The sequence below is a fragment of the Euwallacea similis genome, chromosome 29, assembly GCF_039881205.1.
Source record: "Euwallacea similis isolate ESF13 chromosome 29, ESF131.1, whole genome shotgun sequence".
Taxonomy (NCBI): Eukaryota; Metazoa; Arthropoda; class Insecta; order Coleoptera; family Curculionidae; genus Euwallacea; species Euwallacea similis.
Genome location: NC_089637.1, coordinates 1,534,971 through 1,554,781, shown reverse-complemented (window position 1 = coordinate 1,554,781; position 19,811 = coordinate 1,534,971). Strand labels below are relative to the sequence as shown.

Sequence of the window (19,811 nt, the reverse complement as noted above, 5' to 3'; positions counted from 1 at the left end):
ATGGTCTTAATGATGAGTATGTAGCTAACACAATAAAATGAACAATAGTAATCATTTTTGATACCGTGATAAATTATTTTTACCATTTATAGGAAAATGCAGTTCTAAATGTTAATTTAGTGGCTAGATATTATGCAGAAACATTTCCTAATCGCTACCATCCAAAAAGAAAATTTGTATCCATTTTAGCTAGTCATTTTGAGGGAATCGAGATAATTTAGGCAGCAGAATGCAAGGCAATGTGGATGACCTTGCAAGCTACAACCAAATCAAGTAGAGCATATTCTTCAAGTAGCGGAAGTAAACCCGGGCATAAGTACTAGATTAATCGCTATAGAAATAAATGGGATTAACGAAGATACATATGTTAACTATAGTGATGTCCATAACGTCTTACGACAAAATTTATTATACCCATATCACATTCAGAAAGTTCGTGCGCTTCTACTACTAGACTTTCTAGCAAGAGTTACTTTTTGTAAATAGCTTGGTCAGCAGAATAATCATGATGTTAGATTTATTTCATTTTCAAATGAAACCCCGTTTACGCGTGATGGATTTACGAATATGAACAATACTTATATATGAGCAGAAGATCATCTAAAAATTGCTGTAGAAAGAGATCGAGTAAATTTTTGTTTAAACATCTGGGCAGAAATAATTGACAATTTTCTCTTAGGTCTGGTTTTCATGCCTCCGCGACTAAATGCTGAACCATTTTTATTTGTTTTAAGAAATGTGTTCATAGATTTACTTGATGATTTACTTTTAAATCTGCGTCAAAATATTTGGTTTCAGTTAGATGGTGCTCCTCTTCATTACGGTCGAAATGTTAAGAATTATCTAAACGTGGTCTTTAATAATAGTTGGATTAGCCGGAGGCAAGCACCTATTCAATGGCCAGTTCGTTCTTCCGATCTTAATCCACTAGATTTTTGTTTTTGAGAATTTATGGAAGATTTCATTTATATGGTTCCGATACTAAATGAACAACATTTGCGAGAAATAATTATAGAAGGTGCAGAACAATTTAAGTGTAAACCACAAATGTTTCACAATATTCGTGTCTCTGAAATAAAAAGGGTTCGGGCATGCATTCAAGAAGGGGGCAGTTATATTAAACATTTTATTTAGAATCATTTAGCTGTATTATTATTATTTATCTTTGACTTTCCAAAATCGTTGTCCATTTACTGAAATAACTTAATTTGCATAAAATTGATTGAAATCTAAAAGAAATATTAAGACAAAGATTTGTTTTACTCATAACATGATATTTAAGATAGTCACGCGATAATAGTAGATCATGTTTTTAAAGACACATTTCCGATATAAACGAAAAATGGGTACCATGTATTGAGGTGGATATGCTGGAATATCTTCTAAAGTAAGCGTTAAATTAAAATTTTACAAGAATTAAAAAGTCAAAATAAAGCAACAGTTAGTAAAAAAAAATTAAATACGTTCACCATTGGCGTGCACAGAAAAAGATGAAGGAAGGGGGGGAGTCTTGTATATGACCTCCCATTTTCTCCAATCTGGTTTTAAATTTTTTTACCCAAATTATAAGAAAAGTGCGCCTCATCGGACTGTGCAACCCTGCAAAATTTCATTAAAATATGTCAAGAAATACCAAAGTTATTAATAAAAATTTTTTTCAAACAATTTCAACACAAACACAAAGCGGCAAAAAAAGTTGCATGAAGAAAGTCTAATTATTTTCGTTCAAGGAATCTGTGGTTGACGGATTAGCCTATTAATTTGCAACATCCTGTATACCCGAAACTATGAACTTTCGGATACGCATATTTACTCCAATCATCACCATTTGACGTGTAGTATTTCCAGTTTTCGATTATCCCATTATTAATGAATCACCCTGTATTTTTGTAATTCTCCAGTTCAGTACTAAACTTGCATATAGAATACACTATTAGTTCCATACACAGCGCGTACTCACTGACTACTCACATTTCCGTATGTCTTAAATTTATAATTTACAGTTCCAGAAAGAAAGGAAAAGTGCTAAATTCCGTCGCAATGCAGTATAACCCATTGGCCTCAGTCGGTACCTTAGATTTTTGGCAACACTAAGACTTTTTGACTCATTAATACAATCAGTGCCAACATTACATTCGAGCCAAAAGCCCGGATAACTCTTGTACATGAAAAGAGAGTAACGATTTCCCAGACAAAGCCGGCTACCCTATTTAAGTGGTCATCCTGAATAATAAGATGCAAATATAAGTACAGTATGAGTAGCTATTAATATTACACCACTATAAAGCTGTATTTAATTTTAACAACGTATTTCATAATGTAGAGGAATTTTTTAGCCAAACATACCTATAAAGGGTGATCATTACAAAAAACCTAAAGAGGGCGTTAAAATATCAAAGGCATGTCCTGGATAAATAGATTTAATATTTCATCTCCTACTGCCAACTTTTTTTAATGATAACTCGTAGCCGCTTCCCGTGACGTATCTTATATCATGTACAGGGTTACCCACGCAATTCGTTCTTTGTAAAATGTTTAACTTCCCACTATCGTAGCCGAATAAAATTTAGTTTCAGGCTAGAATCGACCATTTTGAATCCAAGCACAATATTTTCTAAATGGCTGTACTTCCGTAAATAGCTACCAATTTCGTTAAGTTAAATGGAACCCCCTAATTTTTTGTCATTTTCGGATCTCTCGTTAAATTTTAAGGTCAGTTTAGGTAAATTTTGTTATGTCTAAAATTTACCGTTTTTGAATTATACCGAAAAATATGCAAATTTCTACAGTGACATATTTCAGTGTTTTGACATATTTCAATTTTGTCCTGTTGTCGATGTATGGAATCACTAGGCGTTTTCCGTTGGGTGTCAGAAATGGGATTGCCACACAGAATTCGTAAAACAGGAACGGTATATGTTTTGTTACTAAACTTAGAATAAACTTATATCTACTGTGTACAGAATATGATTGTTACCAGTTGGAGTACATGTGGAGGAGACGAGGCCCAAAAGAGGAAAGAGGCCGTTGGTGGTGTGATCAACGGTTTTATATGGTTTTTGATCGAACTATCCAGAATGTATTCCCGGAAACCGTTACGGAAAATGTTTTCCCGCCGTTGTTTTAGTTCTCTACAGAACCGAGATGTTGCTCTGGTTCGCAGTGCACTGTCACTGTCATTAACAGACGGTTGACACTGCACCGCGCTGCTGGCTCCGCCACAATTTGATAAAAAGTCTTTTACAACCTCCGAAACATAGCTCCGAAGTTGCATAACTTCAAATCTTAATAACTTGGTTATTTCAAATTAGACACTGTCCAGAATCGATCTAAAGAACCTTAATAATATTTGGTACAAAATTAAATTCCAGACTCGAAAATGCTTTAAGGTATAATTTGCCAAATTGAAACATGCCAAGACGTAGTTTATTAAGTTCTTTTTGAGTCCCAGAAAATCAATTCCAAAATTCGCATTGGTACCGATTTCCGTGGGATCTTGCTGCTATTAAAATTTTCAAATTTTTCGGTATAACTTGAAAACGATTTTTAGAGATAAGACACTTTACATAAACTTGCCTTAAAGTTTAACAAAAAATCCGAAAATTACAAAAAAATTAGGAGGTTCAATTTAAAATAACGAAGTAGGTAGATACTTCCGGTCAACCGGAAAGGGCCATTTTGAAAATGTTGTACTTAGATTCAAAATGGACAATTCTAGCCTGAATCCAAATTTCATTAGGCTACGATAATGGGAAGTCAAAAATATTCTAATGAACGGGTTGCGTAGCTAACCCTGTATAATGGGATTAGAACAGTAAGACATGTGCCTATCTAACTCTAGGTAAATTTTAACATATTGTAATCCTTAGAGGAAAATTGAGTTATATTACATATACAAGGTATTCCAAAATAACAAAGACAACAGGATGTTTCTAATTTCTGAAGTTAAAGTAAACCGATTTAGCTGAATTATTTACCTTGATAAGAATTTTTTTCTTTTTCGCAATAAATCAATACCTTTGTTTAAAGTTGAATTAGAAAATGCGTTTTTCCACAATAATTTTGAAACGCCTTGAACCATTTTGATCAAACTTGGTAAACTAATCTACATCAAAGAGTGCTACAATAATACGGTACTACGAAAATTCCCCTATCGACCGGGTGTACAAAAAAGTATTTAAACTCGATTACCGAACCTAAGCTCGATTAAATTTAGTAGTAACTTTTTGATGAGTAAGGATTTTGTTGTTTTTCTTTTCTTAGTTTATAGATTCTATTTTTCTAAAGTGTTTTTACCTTTCCTTTATAGTCAATTCCCAAACGTTTTGGAGCAATTCAAATTTTTATATACTAGAATTGAGTTGTCTTCTTTTTTAAGTATTTTTACTTAATTTTTGTAGGTAATTTCATTTTTTCTTAGATACATGTGGAAATTACATGACTTCCTTATTACATCGCATGTTGAAAGCCTCCAATATTGAAAACTATTCAATCAAAAAAACTTGGCTAGCCAATTTTTTTATTTTTAGCAGGTACATACATTCATAAACAAATTAGAATTCATGGCCTTCGTTTAAAAATAGTTCAAAATTCAAAAGTATTTTAATTTTGAATATAAGTTAAATAAAATTAAAAATGAGAATATGATTCTAATTTTAAAAAATGTCGAATTGCTATAAAATTATACAGAACTAAAAGGAGAAAATAAAGGAAGAGGTAAAAAAATTGGAGGAATGTTGACTATGAGCTAAAATTTTTAAAAGAAATTAAATTGCTACTCATCAAAAAGTTTCACCGGATAGACAGGTTTCATAGTATTATATTTTTGTAGTATTCGTTAGTCAATGTAAACTGGCGTACCGATTTTGATAAAAATGCTACAAGGTATTTCAAAAATATAGAAGAAAAACGCATTATTTAGTTAAGTCTAAAAGAAAAGTTTTCTTCTACTATGAAAAGGAATCAGTTTCGCACTATGGTGGTGCACAATTGATGATATCCTGTCGTCTATGTTATTCTGGGACACCCTGTATGTTACATGACTATAAAAGTTATTTACGTGTAGAAAGCTGAAAGAAGAAAATTACGCCCATGATCGAAGTTTAAGACCCGGTACGAAGCAGAAGGCCTTTATTTGGTCAATGGCGTAATCCACCTTTCAGCCCATGGTATGTACAATATTTTAAGCGCAAATTATGCTTTTTTAATCTTTTACATGCAATCAAAATAATATCAGATCTAGATATTTAATTAAAGATGATCAGAAAATTAACAGGTATTCATTTTACTTTACGACCCGATGCTGTGGGGGACGGGCCGTAAAAATGTTGCAACGCCTGCTGATCACAAACTTATTGCTTTTACTAAACTAAGATGTAAATAAACAATTTAGATTCATTTGTGCGTAAATTAAGATAATTTTACATAAGTATTGAATAGTCGAATTATGATATTCTCTCGATGAACTTTCGTGCTGCGGCCTCCGGAATAATTTTCTGAAAAAAAACGATAAAATGATTACTATTTTATACAATATTTATGAAATAGTTTATAATGTGTTGACGGTGAAGATTTACAGGGTCATTGGTTATATTTTCACCACCCACCTAGAGGTTTTTCTTTTACTCTGAGAAGAAAAAGTTAAATACAAAAGTTGTAGATAATCATATGTAGTTTATTTCTATATATATGTCAGGGTAATATTAGAAACGTTTTCCATGTTTAACGTTATAATAATTTTTGGAAAGAAAAAATAGAAAGGCAAACTAACGAATTCACTACTACTCGACCGCCCTTCTGCCCTTCTATCTCTTAACTGCTTGTTCTTTTTCCCCTCTTAACTTTCCCCGATCGGGTGGTCCTTAAGACCCAAGGGGAGTACCTGCTAGTCCCTGTTTCTCGTGGACAAATCCCACACGTGGGCACTGAATTATGTCGGTAGTAGTGACCTCGTTTGACAATGCTTTATCTTTAAGATGGCTTTGTCAGCCTGCCCCTCATCTATTATCGGTTCTAATGGTACAATTCTAACTTAAGAACTAATAAATCTCCGACATATACATATATACATTATATAGAATGTTCGAGAAATGCGTGGCATGCCAAATTTATATTTTTTTTAATGGAACACCCTGTATATTATTGCATTTTTGGATTGTATGCCAAATTCAATGACTTTTCCATATAGTATACCCTATGTTGAAAATTTACCATTTTTGAATAAACTATTACTACTATCAAATTCACACCATTGTTGGATACCCATCCAAATCACCTGTTATGCCTCATTCAGATCTAACCGATAACCAATATACATAAATCGCTCAACTTAAGGGATGTTCTGGTTTGACCGTGAGAACCATTAGATAAAAATATTCCCGAGTACACTTAACACACCGTGACTTTGTCGCCACTCATCACTCCTTATCAGTAATCTGGCCTTTCGCAGAGTTACATGTGTTAAGACGTTAATTGCAAAAATTTTTTAAGGTCTGTTTTTTTCATTCAACCTAAAAATTCTAAATTCGTGGGAACTTATCTAATCTGTGTTCTGATTGGTCAACTAGAACAAAATGGGCAGAAATCAAATTATGCTCATTTTCCCTGTTTTCCTTTTTTGGGTAGATTTAGAGTGGAACTCCAGATATAAACTTAAATTCAATATTCCTCCAAATTCGAACAAAACTTTTACTTGAGATTCGAATAAATTCGGCTAACTAAGAAACAGGTAACTAAGCAAATGTTCAATGCAAATGATTTTTTTATATTCGACCATCGCTTATTCAAAAATAGTAAATTTTCGACATAGGGTATACTATATGGAAAAGTCATTGAATTTGGCATACAATCCAAAAATGCAATAATATACGGGGTGTTTCATTAAAAAAATATAAGTTTGGCATGCCATGCATTTCTCGAACATCCTGTATAATGTATAATGTATACAGGGTGATTCATTGGGAATGGGACATCGCGAAACCCATGATAGGGGACACCAAAATATGACGATTGGACGCAACATGCCTTATATCAATGTTGCGCGTTTCAGAATTACAGGGTGTTAAAAGTTAAAATTTTATTTTAAAATTCCTTAATAACTTTTTGTGTTTTCATAGCATCAACACCAAAATCGGTGTACTTAGGTTTTGTAAGATGCCAAATAAGGATTTTGATCTAGTTTTTACGAAATTTCTAGAGAGCGCTAGTTACAACCCACCGCTTCGATATATTTGGTCGTATTTTTTTATGAGTGCAACTAAGGTCAAATTTTATTCAATAAATTGAAAGAGCGTCTATTTTTGCGCAAAAAAGGTTTTCTTATTCAATTCCGATATCTCTCTTCGTTTACGAGATTTTTACCTATAAGCTAATTCGTGTTCCATTTCAACTCGGTTTTATTAATTTTCAAATAAATATTTTGCCGCATTAAACAAATGAAAAGCCATTAACAAATGAAAAATAAGTTTTATTTAAGCAGCTGTTCAAAATGACCACCTTCCACCTCAATGCACTTTACTAACCTTTTTCTCAAAGATCTTTTTATTCTAAATTGCATATCGACGTTATTCTTGATTTCATCAGCTACTTGTTGAATTTTTTGGCATAATTCTTCGCGAGTATTAATTGTCCCTTTGTATACTATTGCTTTCATACTTGACCATATTGAGAAAATGGGTTGAGATCTGAACTTCTCGCAGGCCATGGAAATTCACTTCCACGACCGATCCATCAATGTGGAAAAACATTGTTCAAATGTTGGCGCACTTGGAGAGAAAAATGTGGAGTCGTTCCGTCTTGCATGAACCACATATTTTGACGTAAATATAATGGAACATCTTCGAGAAGTTCGTTAAGTTGTCCTTGCAAAAAATGTAAATACAGAAGGCCATTTAAATTGGCTGGAAGTTCGAAAGGACCAATAAAAAAGTCACCTATCACACCACACCAAATGTTTATCTTAAATTCGTGTTGGAAATGTGTTTCTCGTACAGCATTTGGATTCTCAGAATCCCATAAATGGCTATTTTTCCAGTTGAAAATTCCACGGCGTGTGAAAGTTGCCTCGTCAGTAAATAAAATTTTGTTTAAAAAATTTGGATCTTCGTTTTGTTTCTCTTGAAAAAATCGAGAAAATCTTAAGCGAGCAGAACGGTCTTCAGCGAGCAAATTTTGAACAGGTGTTAAATGATATGGATGGAATTTTTCTTTATGTAAAATTCTCCAGACAGACGATTGACTCATTCCCATCGTTGCACTTAACCGACGTGTACTTAATGTTTTATTTTCAGCAATTCGTACTAAAATTTCCTCTTCCTGTTCAACCGGGATAGTCCTTCGAGCATCATTGTTTTGGCTTTGAGGGCGAAAAGAGCCTGTTTCGCCCAAATGATTGTACAGGTTTCTGAATAATTTGTGATTGGGTTGTTGTCGGTTGGGATATAATTCAAAATAACTACGCGCTGCAGCACGACCGTTAAAATGTATTTGAGCAAAAACACAAATCACATCGCGCATCTCACTAAAGGAAAAGTCATTATGCCTTGGCATTTTTACTTTTAAATTACTATTTTTTACTTAAAAAGGGCAAATGACAAGAAAAGAGTCTAATTACTTTGACAAGCTAAAGTAACAATGGCTAAGTAATGCGTTGCTATGCAAGTGAATCACAGCCACCTCCGTTTTTGAGGAATTGAAATGGCACGACACGAATTAGCTTATAGGTAAAAATCTCGTAAACGAAAAGAGATATCGGGATTGAACAAGAATACCTTTTTTGCGTAAAAATAGACGCTCTTTCAATGTATTGAATAAAATTTGACTTTAGTTGCACTCATAAAAAATATGACCAAATATACCGAAGCGGTGGGTTGTAACTAGCGCCCTCTAGAAATTTCGTAAAAATTTGATCAAAATCCTTATTTGGCATCTTACAAAACCTAAGTACAACGATTTTGGTGTTGATGCTATGAAAACACCAAAAGTTATTAAGGAATTTTAAAATAAAGTTTTAACTTTTAACACCCTGTAACTCCGAAACGCGCAACATTGATATAAGGCATGTTGCGTCCAATCGTCACATTTTGGTGTCCCCTATCTCGGGTTTCGTCATGTCCCATTCCCAATGAATCACCCTGTATAGTATATACTATAGAAATAACCTATATATGATTATCTACAACTTTTATATTTAACTTTTTCTTCTCAGATTAAAAGGAAAACCTCTAGGTGGGTAGTGAAAATATAACCAATGACCCTGTACAGCTCGTCCAACTTAACTTTGCGGGTGAGATAATGCGCATAATTACAGAACAAACAATCGGCAGGAACGAAATGACTCTAAAATATTAAAAGTATGGAGCGACATAGAGTCCATGACAAAAATGAAAAGTAAAGACGCTTTTATCTTGTCCCTTCTCGCTCTTGCCCAGGGCGCCAGACATCTGCACAGGTTAATATGTCAGATAAAATGAGATATAGAATAACGCAGATAGCTACATACCTCAGGTACTATTACGATACCTATTTAATCTTTATTTATTTACAAAACTTCTATTTAACATATTTTATGTAATTAATCTTTATCTAAGCTTTTCTCAGACTCACTGCTATCATTTTCTTCACTATAATTTTTATCACTGTCCCTATCTTCTCCCAAATGTATAATTAATAGGTTTACGACAATATTCAGAGGTGGTGTTGCATCTATATAAAATCTTTCCGTTTTCTTTGCATGTTCACAACATGATATCCACTCGTTAAGTGTAAAGTTTTCAAAAAACTGATTACAATATGCCTCAACTTGTTTCAAATTAAAATTAACATTTCTTTCATTTTAGTATTGTTTCATTGCTACCCACACTAGTTCTGTTGGATTAAGATCCGGATAGTATGGGGGCAACCTTAATACTGTATGTCCTTTTTCTGTCAAAAGTTTATCAATTTTATACGTTTTATAACGAGGTTTATGAAATTTAATCACATAGTACAGTTACACATTATACAGTAATTAAAAGGATTTTTTTCTTTTGGAACCATTTCAACAACTTTCCTTGAACTCATAGTTGGTACTTTATTAGATTGAACATTATGTTATGGGGCATTATCGATGACAATGATGCTCTTTGAAGGCAGATTGGCGATAAGTTTTTCTACCAGCCATTTTATATAATTGTTACAGTTATGATAATTTTCTAATTTCTGAGGGGACCTAAATTTTAAATATGCATTTGGCACAAAACTATTTTCACCTTCAGCATTATCTACAATAATTAATCGTTCCCCTTTAGAAATTAGTTTATATAGGCCTTTATTAGAATTATCGCTCCAAGCTTTACTATGAGTATGGGAAGAATATACGTATAAATAATAGGACAGTGCTCACTATGATACTGAGTTATACTTCTCAAATAATTAAATCTTATAGTTTGAATGTCTAATTTTTCCATTAATAATTTTCTATTACTTTTCATTTTTCGCCATCTAAATCGCATAAACCGTATAATTTTTCTTAAACTTTCACAACATCCTGAATAATTATAATTTTCTTCAAACGTTTTATAGCTACGGCTCAACGTTGGAACCTTATTTTCTTGTAAGTAGAAATTTATAATGAGTTTTCTTAGCACACCGATATCACATTTGTCTAGGGTCGATTTAGATTTCTGTGGTTTTCACTTTTTAGGTCTTAAACACATAGAAGATTCTCCATTTTCTATGCTTTTCATTTCTTGGGAAATCTTCTGAATGATTCGAAGAATTACACCAATAGCCATAGTAACTCGTTCTTGAATCTTATCAAATGATTTCAGTGATTTATCTGCTCAGCTTCGCGTCTCATAAAATGCAACACATTTGGAACAACTTTATGAGCTTGCCCATGCAATACTTTATGTTGAAGTTTGGATTTAAAAATCTTTACTTCTCCCATTTTTCCGCAAGTTAAGAGCTCTATAAATCGTTACACACATGCACTAAATCAAGAAAAATTGTGTAAATTTTGTTTTGGAGTGTACCGCACCTTTCGAGCCACCTACCAGTTTACCGCGCATCCAATACTTTATCTCTTCACCCACAAAGTTAATTTGAGTGAGTTATATAACATGGAGATTTCGTAAACAGTATACAGGGTGTCCCACTAAGATGTTCGCGGAGGATAACTCAATAACTATTAAGCTTAGAGAAAAAGTGTAAAGACAAAACAGACTTTATTTTTTCAACACTACAAACTAAAAATATTTTCGTTTATACAGGGTTCAGCATAAAGCTTATGCAATATGAAACTTCTTTATTTCAAATGGAACACTATGCACATTTTTGCACTTTTAGATTCCAGGCATTAAACTGATCAATTAACTATTAGAGTTCCCTACACCTAAACCTAACCGTTATTGAGATATTTTGACTTAAGAGAAAAAAATTGCCAAAAAACCATTCCATTAAAATGTAAAATTCTTAGCTGTTACCAAAGTTGGCTTTATGAAACTTTGTCGACATGTTAACCAGACATAATAGATTAGGTTGGCAGGAAAAGTTTTTATACATATTATACAAGGTGCCCAAAAAAATGTCGCATTTGAAGAACTTTGAAAGCAGAAAAGTCGATTATTTTAAATGAGACACCCTGTATATTTTTACATCTGGATCCTGGATGGTCTGGATCCTAAATTTAATTCTGAATCAATTTCTATTAGGGATCCCTATGCCCAAAATTAACGGTTTTGCTATAATTTGCGATTTTTTGATTATTGGCCAATAATATTCCGAAATATCTTAGTTGCCTTGGAAAAATATGGCTGCTTCTATAAATGACATTTTATATTATTTAACAAACGACTATCTCAGTTTAAGCAAACAAATATTAATTTGTCATTTCTTTAACTTTTGGTTAATTAGTATAAAGCCAACTTTGATAACAGCTGAGAATTTTACATTTTAATGGAATGGTGTTTTGGCAATTTTTTTCTTTTTAAATCAAAATATCTCAATTACGGTTAGGTTTAGGTGTAGGGAAATCTAATACTTATTTGATCAGTTTAATGCCTGGAAGCTAAAAGTGCAAAAATATACATAGTGTTCCATTTGAAATAAAGAAGTTTCATATTGCACAAGCTTTATGCTGAACCCTGTATAAACGGAAATATTTTTAGTTTGTAGTGTTGAAAAAATAAAGTCTGTTTTGTCTTTACACTTTTTCTCTAAGCTTAATAGTTATTGAGTCATCCTCCGTGAACATCTTAGAGGGACACCCTGTATATACGCATCTGGTGACATGAGAAAGAAGATTCACAATCTATAGAATAATCACATGGTGGGGCAAGTGTACTTTTTACACTATCTCCCGGATAGTATACCGGAGACGCGCAGCGTCGAGGAAGGTATAATCAGGAAGCAATAAAAATTTATTTAGTGTGAATTATACTATTTTTTCAACTTCTTTGCCAGAAAATTGCAAATAATGTTAGAATAATGTACAGCAGAAAATCAGTAATTACAGGTGTGTAATCACCGTGTAATGAACCTTGACACTATTATGTAAGATTATAAATAATAGTATATTCTACAAGGTCGTAAGTACATAAATATGAACCGAACGTTAAGTTTGAATCCCGAAACATTCTGCGCTGCGGGATGTAAGACGTGAGGCATATAAATATTTCCATCAAACGTAACTTTTATTGCAGTCCAAAAAATCAAATCACCCTAAAATACGTTCTGAGATATCATTCAACACTCTGAAATGATGGTTATTTTTAATTTATACAGTCGTGCAAACATCATTAATGTAAACGTAACAGTTGTACATTACATTTTTTATTTTTGGCTACGATATTGGGAAGATTTTTCTAATGTAAACCAATCTACGCCACTGATTTTACCAGAAATGACCTTTCAATGAACCTTTCAAATTAAAAACAAATTATTTTGTTTAAATAGGATTAAGTATTTCTTAGATACTTGAAAATTGACAACTTTTTGAAAATACCCTGTAATTTTGTTAATTATTCAAAAAAACGAAAATCCGTCAAACTTGTCTCAAGCTATCTACCAAAATTATTAAATGGCATTAAAACAACAGTTCTCAAGTAATCTTCCACCTGGATGTATAATCCATTATTCCATTCATTTCGGCAAACTTTGTATATCACCACCATGAACATCAAACAACGATAAGGTTTTCGTACTTACCTGCCCTAATTCAGCTACGAAGGCCAACAAGGATTTCTTTGGTGGCCTGCAGACTTTTCTGTCCATCTCTTGACAACATAAATTTGGGAAACAATCGACAGGTGTTTGACAGATTTTAGGGTGTAGATCCAAATGCGCAGGTGGCGGTGCGGTACACTGCATATAAGTTGTCACACTTTTTAAAGCTGCAAATTGAATACTATACAGGGTAAGTCATAGTTAGATTCGAAATTTTTAAAAGTCGATTTCTTGACTCAAAATATTAACATAACTTTTTACAAATGTCCTGTCCCAGTTCCGACCACTTAAAGATTGCTATTAAAAACTCATTCACTCTGTATTGTTTGATTTGTTTAAAACGATTAAAGCTACATCAACCATTTTTAGTATATTTTACACTGGCAGCATGAGCGATTATTTGATTATAACAGATGATAGAAATTCGATAAGAGACTTACATTCCAGGAACATAAATATTGTGAAAAGTAAGGCCCAATTTCCTCATTTGTTTCCACACATGTATATTTGATATTTAATTATAAAGTTTGTAGGGCTTTTGTATAATATTTTGAGTCGAGGAATCAATTTTTAAAAATTTCGAAACTAATTATGACTCACCCCGTATACAGAGTGAGGCACTCCAGATGCTGCTTTTGTTTGATATAAATCTATTTGATATATCTTAAAAAGATTTTAACTATTTTTAGATTTAACATTGCAACCGTTTGCTATCTCGTTTTATATGGGAAAAAAGTGGAAATCTAGAATAGTTGCAGCGCAGAATATCTCATAAATTAGTCAAGGGCTACACAATAACTGTCCTTAATGACTCCTTTGAAGTCGAATTGAATATACGTCTTAAAAATATAGCTTCTTTCATTTCGGCGATATAACATAAACTTACATTTTTTAAAATGTTGATACCAGTATCACCTTTTTAAATGTAAAATGAATTTTTTTTAATTAAAAAGGTTTTATAAGCTCTTTCTGAAAGTGCAAAAAAAACAAGTTGACTTTCTTAAAAATCTAAGGAGTTACAATATAATAAAAATACAATAGACAACGTTGTTGCTACAGAGCAATAAAAAAAGGAACATTTACAGCGACTCGCAGCTTAAATGATGCTGTCAATATTAAAAGAAACTAACTTGTCTCAAGGGCACAATATTTGTTAAAAAAAAACAACACAATAAAATTGAATTAATGTGACTTTTTTAAAAACATATAAATTAATATTTTACCTCCGATGTTCGTATGAGCGGAAATAATACTCTACCAAAAACGCTTTTTCTTCCTCTGTTAAAACCATTTTTAAATCAAATTTAACTGCAGTGTACTATTAATATGTCAACTTGACATGACAACAATGACAATTAATTCAAATGTGACATATGCATATTACATAAGCAACTCCACAGCACCCTCTGTTTCGGTACTGTTTATTTAGGCGGACACTGTACTTTGTCAGTCCTCCTTTGTTATCAATGATTACCTGTAAGTGAAGCATCCACCTTTATCGTAATAAAAACGATAATTATTGTTAACTCCTAATTTCTGGTCACTTGATACAAGATGTTATCTTAATATATCCAAATACATGTGTTGGTTCATAAGTCTTTCGATAAAATGGAAGTTACCTACTATAGAGGACATACACCCCCACAACATCGGTCCATTTCGTCGTGCTTCACTGTAGCTTTCAAATTTTGTTAGTTTAGCTCTTTATTAGGCTTTTCCCACATTAATATTTTCCTATTCAGCCTAAATATGTAAATTGATTTTGGTTTCATCAGCAAATATATTGAAATCCAGAAGTTTAAACCTTTACTAATGTGCTTTCTGGTGAACTTACATCAGTACCCCCTCCCCCTCTCTTTTTTCTTTGGCTAACAAACGGTTTACTTCTGGCAGTGCGACCTTGTATGTCATTTTTCTCAAAATGCGTCGGATTGTTTTAATTTTGGACAACTTTGTTTATTGGTCATTTCTCTTACAATCCATCGTTCTTCCTGTTTCATAAATATTTTATTTAGGACCATCCGGTATTTTTTCGCGATTTTGTTTTCGTTGCAATAACGCTCAATGATGTGCTACACAATTCACGGACATATATTTACCATTTTGACTATGTCCCTATGGGTGTATCTATCTCAGTAATGGATTAGAATTATAATAAATTTCTTTCACCAGTCGTCGTTTGACGACCCATGCTTATGTAGTTTCGTTTAACTGATTGACATATTGCTTTGAAATGTCAATTTAAGCAAAAAACAATTGCTACATCAATGCCGACTTCGTAAATTTAAATCGCACATAAAATTTAATAAATATTTATTTTTACTTAAGAGCGGTAAATCTGAGTAAAATACACTGCGTGACATAGAAAAGAGAACACCCCGTAAAAATGATTTGATTTAAATAATTTTTGGTATGCATGTTGTTTACGCCAAAACAAATACTTCATTAAAAAGTTGAACAAATTTAATTGTTAAAAACTAAAAAAAATTTAATAATTTGTCGGTCCTCCGCGGTGTCTTATACATTCCTGTACACGTCTAGGCATGGATCTAATGAGGTGATTGATGTCCTCTTGGGGGATCTCATTCCAGGCTAACTGGACAGCATGACACAGCATCGCTAGGGTTTGCGGGGGATGGGGTAAATTATGCAACCTTCTACCTATAATATCCCATACATGTTCGATCGGTGAGAGGTCTGGAGATCGAGGTGGCCAAGGTAGCAAATTGACTGCATTTTGTTGGAAGAAGTCCATAGTCACTCTAGCCACATGTGGTCGTGCATTGTCTTGTTGGAAAACTGGATCAACAAGAGTTTCCAGATAAGGCACAAGATGAGGTTCCAGGACTTCTTGGATGTATCGCTGGGCTGTCATACTGCCTCTGACGAAAACTAAAGGTGACCTGCTACCATATGCAATGGCACCCCAAACCATTACCCCAACAGTCTGATGGACATGCCTCTGTATTGCAAACTGAGGATCCCATCTTTCACCCCGTCTCCTTCGTATTCTTGCCCGACTATCGTGCATACCGAAACAGAATCTGGATTCGTCACTAAACACGATGTTATCCCATTCCAGAGTCCAATGTATCCGTTCTTGGCACCACTGTAGTCGATTTTGACGATGATTTAAGGTGAGGGGTAACACGAGATAGGGACGGTAGGAAATCAATCCAAAACTTCTTATGCGGCGATAAATGGTTCGTATCCCAATGGGCCTTCCATACTCAGCGAACCACTGATCCGCCAGCGTCCTCGACGAGACGAACCTATCTCTTAGGGCCATAATTCGGAGTCGGCGATCTTGGCGTTCTGTAGTTCTTCGAGGTCGTCCAGTACCTGTTCTTCTGCCTGTTTGCCCTTCTTCGAACCATCCCTGACAGCATCTCACTATAGTGTTTACACTACGGTTCAATCTAGTGGCGATTTCCCTAAATGACAGACCAGCCTCTCGTAGACCCACTATTCGACCCCTCTCAAACTCGCTCAATTGATGAAAATTTCGCTCTATTCTGGTTCTAGGCATATCTCTACGCAGTTTCTAAGCACACTACACTCCAATAAATGTTATTTTCCAGTTGTATTGTTGATATTTTATTGCAATTTTTATATTTAAAAAAAACCTAAAATTCCGAATAACTCGTAAATACGTAGATAAATATGAGTGAAATTTTGATCGTTTCTGCTATACATATAAACAAACATGCATACCAAAAATTATTTAAATTAAACCATTTTTACGGGGTGTTCTCTTTTCTATGTCACGCAGTATATTAACTTATACACCTTCAGAATACTTATATTAATTTAATTCACAGTATATTGTCTTTTCAAAATAAATATTGCGCCTCTGAGGCAAGTTAGTTTTTTCTAATGCAGACTGCATCATTTAAGTTGTGAGCCACTGTATGTAAAGAACATGTATTTTTATGGGAATATCATTCATTATATATCGCTGGACACAATAATCCAAAAAATTTCCATGTGCTTTCCTACACGTTCAACACGACGTGTTGTCCTTTTGAAAACCCTCGTCGTTGAATTCTTGATGGCTTGTGAATTTATTTTTAAAATACATTCTTAAACAACTATCTTGAGATGATTGATAGCAAAAAATGCTTTTTGCTTATAAACGATTTATTTCAAAAATCTCCATATAAAATCTAACGAGGTCAAATCAAAAAAGTAAAAACACCATTTCCGTCTAAAGAGCCTTGAATTGCGTTGCCATGTCAAGTCAACAAACATTTTTTATTTTTATTAATATAAAATTCATTACAATACTTGAACATAATACATCACTGCAAATGAAATTTCATGTAGAATCTAATTTTGTAAAAATCCAAAATGGTGCCCATAAGAAAATCCAAAATAATCCATGATATCTCAAAAACCATTCGTCGAGTAGAATACCAATCACACCAGTAGAAAGTCAGACAAAAGGTGCTCAAATAATGTTTCATTATCCGTTTTCTGTGAATAATGGTTTTCGAATTTTTTAAATAAAAACGAAAATCCAAATTTTCAGTTTTTATCGGGTAGTTCTGAAAGTATTCGGATTTTTTTTAATTCGCAAATGAATTATTGTTGAGCGTCAAAATACGCAACTTTGCCTCCATTTAACCTTAGTAGACTTAGTATCTTTTACCGTTTCCAAGATCCCCATACATACATAGACTCGAATTTATTACACCTTGTATAAACAATCTCTATTTTCTCGGAAAAAAGTTATCGACCGAACAAATCTTTCTGCCCATCGTATAAAATCTTAACTTTAAGTGACTAAACATTATTCCAAACCAAACTTACAAGCTACATCTGGAAGTGTTCCACCAGGGTGGTCGAAGGAAAGAGGAAGCGGGATTGTCTCGTCTGTCTTGTTAAGCACAGTGGCTTCAATATAGTTGAGTTGTAAGGATTATTCTTTCAATTCTTCCGCAATCGTAGTAGTTTTTCGGTTATTTTTGTCAGAAGTGTGCGTTCATGTAGTAATTGGTTGAGTGGATTGTGTAACGGGTTTTCGGGGTGTCTTGTAATTAGTTTTAGTATCTGGTCATAACATTTGATAAGAAAACTTAAGACAGTTTCGTAGCTAACGTTAAATCGAAAAGAAAAAGCCAATTTCATGTCGAAATCATGTTTTTTTCAAGTTGTTATAAATACTGGCTTTTATGGATGGAATTTGTTTCTACATCACAAACATTTTTGATCGCTTATGAGGCTTTTTGCAATGCCTCCCTACTAAATCTGTTAAAGCTCTGTTTCTGGTCTCTAAAATAACACAAGATAGAAAGCAAGCGGAACTACTACCACTTGTATTTTTATGTAATTTTTGATACATTTTTGTAATGAAAAAACGAGATGGTTAAACTGAAGAATACATTTAACAACCTCACTGCAAATAACGTTGATATTGGACACTCCTTTGCTATAGTTATACATTAATGTTGATTGCATATTACCTGCAATCATCTTTTGTCTTCTAATCATGTAAGAGGTGATAATAAGTAGGATTAACAATATATGACCAGTGATCAACCGTTTTAGGCATGAATTAATTATGTTTGTGTAATATTATGTGTTTAGCTAGCCAATTACTCTACCAACGCACACATATGATGAAAATCATATCAGAAAGATCTATGTAACATGTCTTGCAAACTATTCAAATTAAGACAATCTGATGGAGATTTGTTTAATAACACCTACAAGGGGCAACTTTTATCTTACTTAACCAGTCTTTTAACAGCCGCCTTTCTGGAGATGCTAAAAGATCTGTCCATATGAATGTTATAGAAATGCCTTTGTAAATTCTTTGTAAAAATAATTAAACCAGAGAATACCAAGCGAGTAATATCTTTCGTAATAATTAATCAACTAACCTGCAGAAATATCCATTCTCTCTTGACCTTTACCTTCAAATATGAGAAGCACAGCACAACCGAGTAACAACCAGTACTTATATTTTATTGTCCGCATTATAAATGAAATACTAATTCTTTGGCATTGCAGGCGAAAAACCAATCTCTAGATATTCTATATTATGTATGTCGCTGTACTACTGATTCTAGTTTTGAATTCAGGTAGGTATGCTTTCGAGCCAATAATTAAAAAGTACCCCCCGTTATCAAGAATTCGACGGTGTCATTGCATAATGCATATATGGGTATGTGCAGATGTCGTATATTAGGTACATAGGAGTGTGGTTCGGTATGTGTATACAGGCTGTCCCGGATAAAAATGCACTCTACAGGGATCTTGTAAACTATAAGAAATAAGGAGATAGTTAAATTAGAGAAAAATCGTGCCTTTCTATGTTCTGCAAAATCGTGTCTTCAAATTTGAAAAATTTCGAATTGATCTGAAGTTATTTGAGAAAAGTCGATTTTTCACGATTCCTTTTTTACCGTTTTCTGATTTTGTTCCTAAAGATATTTTAAAATAAATTTGATATTTTCATTGCCACTTTTTCTTCTCTACAAAATGGTGCTCTTAGATTTTCGATCCGACGTTTCGTTTCTTCGAAACCATCATTAATTTTATTTTTTTTAATAGCCAACAAATTTTATTTTATGCTCAATAAATTCTACTTTTTTTCTGAATCC

The 19,811-nt window shown here is 33.3% G+C and overlaps 2 protein-coding genes across 2 annotated transcripts; both read right to left on the bottom strand.

Annotated features, from left to right (window-relative positions):
* Window positions 1-5,332: 5,332 nt before the first annotated feature.
* Window positions 5,333-19,352, bottom strand: LOC136417627 (uncharacterized). The gene is made up of 3 exons (XM_066403401.1): window positions 19,089-19,352; window positions 13,186-13,370; window positions 5,333-5,495 (listed from the first exon to the last, which is right to left on the bottom strand). The coding sequence occupies exons 1-3, from the start codon at window positions 19,183-19,185 to the stop codon at window positions 5,445-5,447; spliced, it is 333 nt and encodes a 110-aa protein (XP_066259498.1). The 5' UTR covers window positions 19,186-19,352; the 3' UTR covers window positions 5,333-5,444.
* On the bottom strand, window positions 7,729-8,547 carry LOC136417588 (uncharacterized). Its single transcript, XM_066403348.1, has one exon. It carries the CDS (start codon window positions 8,545-8,547, stop codon window positions 7,729-7,731), a length of 819 nt encoding a protein of 272 aa, XP_066259445.1.
* Window positions 19,353-19,811: the final 459 nt, after the last annotated feature.

Excerpts from the sequence above, each read along its gene's own strand:
- LOC136417588 (XM_066403348.1), bottom strand. The coding sequence starts at position 8,547 with ATGCCAAGGCATAATGACTTTTCCTTTAGTGAGATGCGCGATGTGATT.
- LOC136417627 (XM_066403401.1), bottom strand. The coding sequence starts at position 19,185 with ATGCGGACAATAAAATATAAGTACTGGTTGTTACTCGGTTGTGCTGTG. Across the intron at positions 13,371-19,088 it reads GAGAATGGATATTTCTGCAG|CTTTAAAAAGTGTGACAACT; the intron begins GTTAGTTGATTA and ends TTCAATTTGCAG. Across the intron at positions 5,496-13,185 it reads TCGTAGCTGAATTAGGGCAG|AAAATTATTCCGGAGGCCGC; the intron begins GTAAGTACGAAA and ends GTTTTTTTTCAG.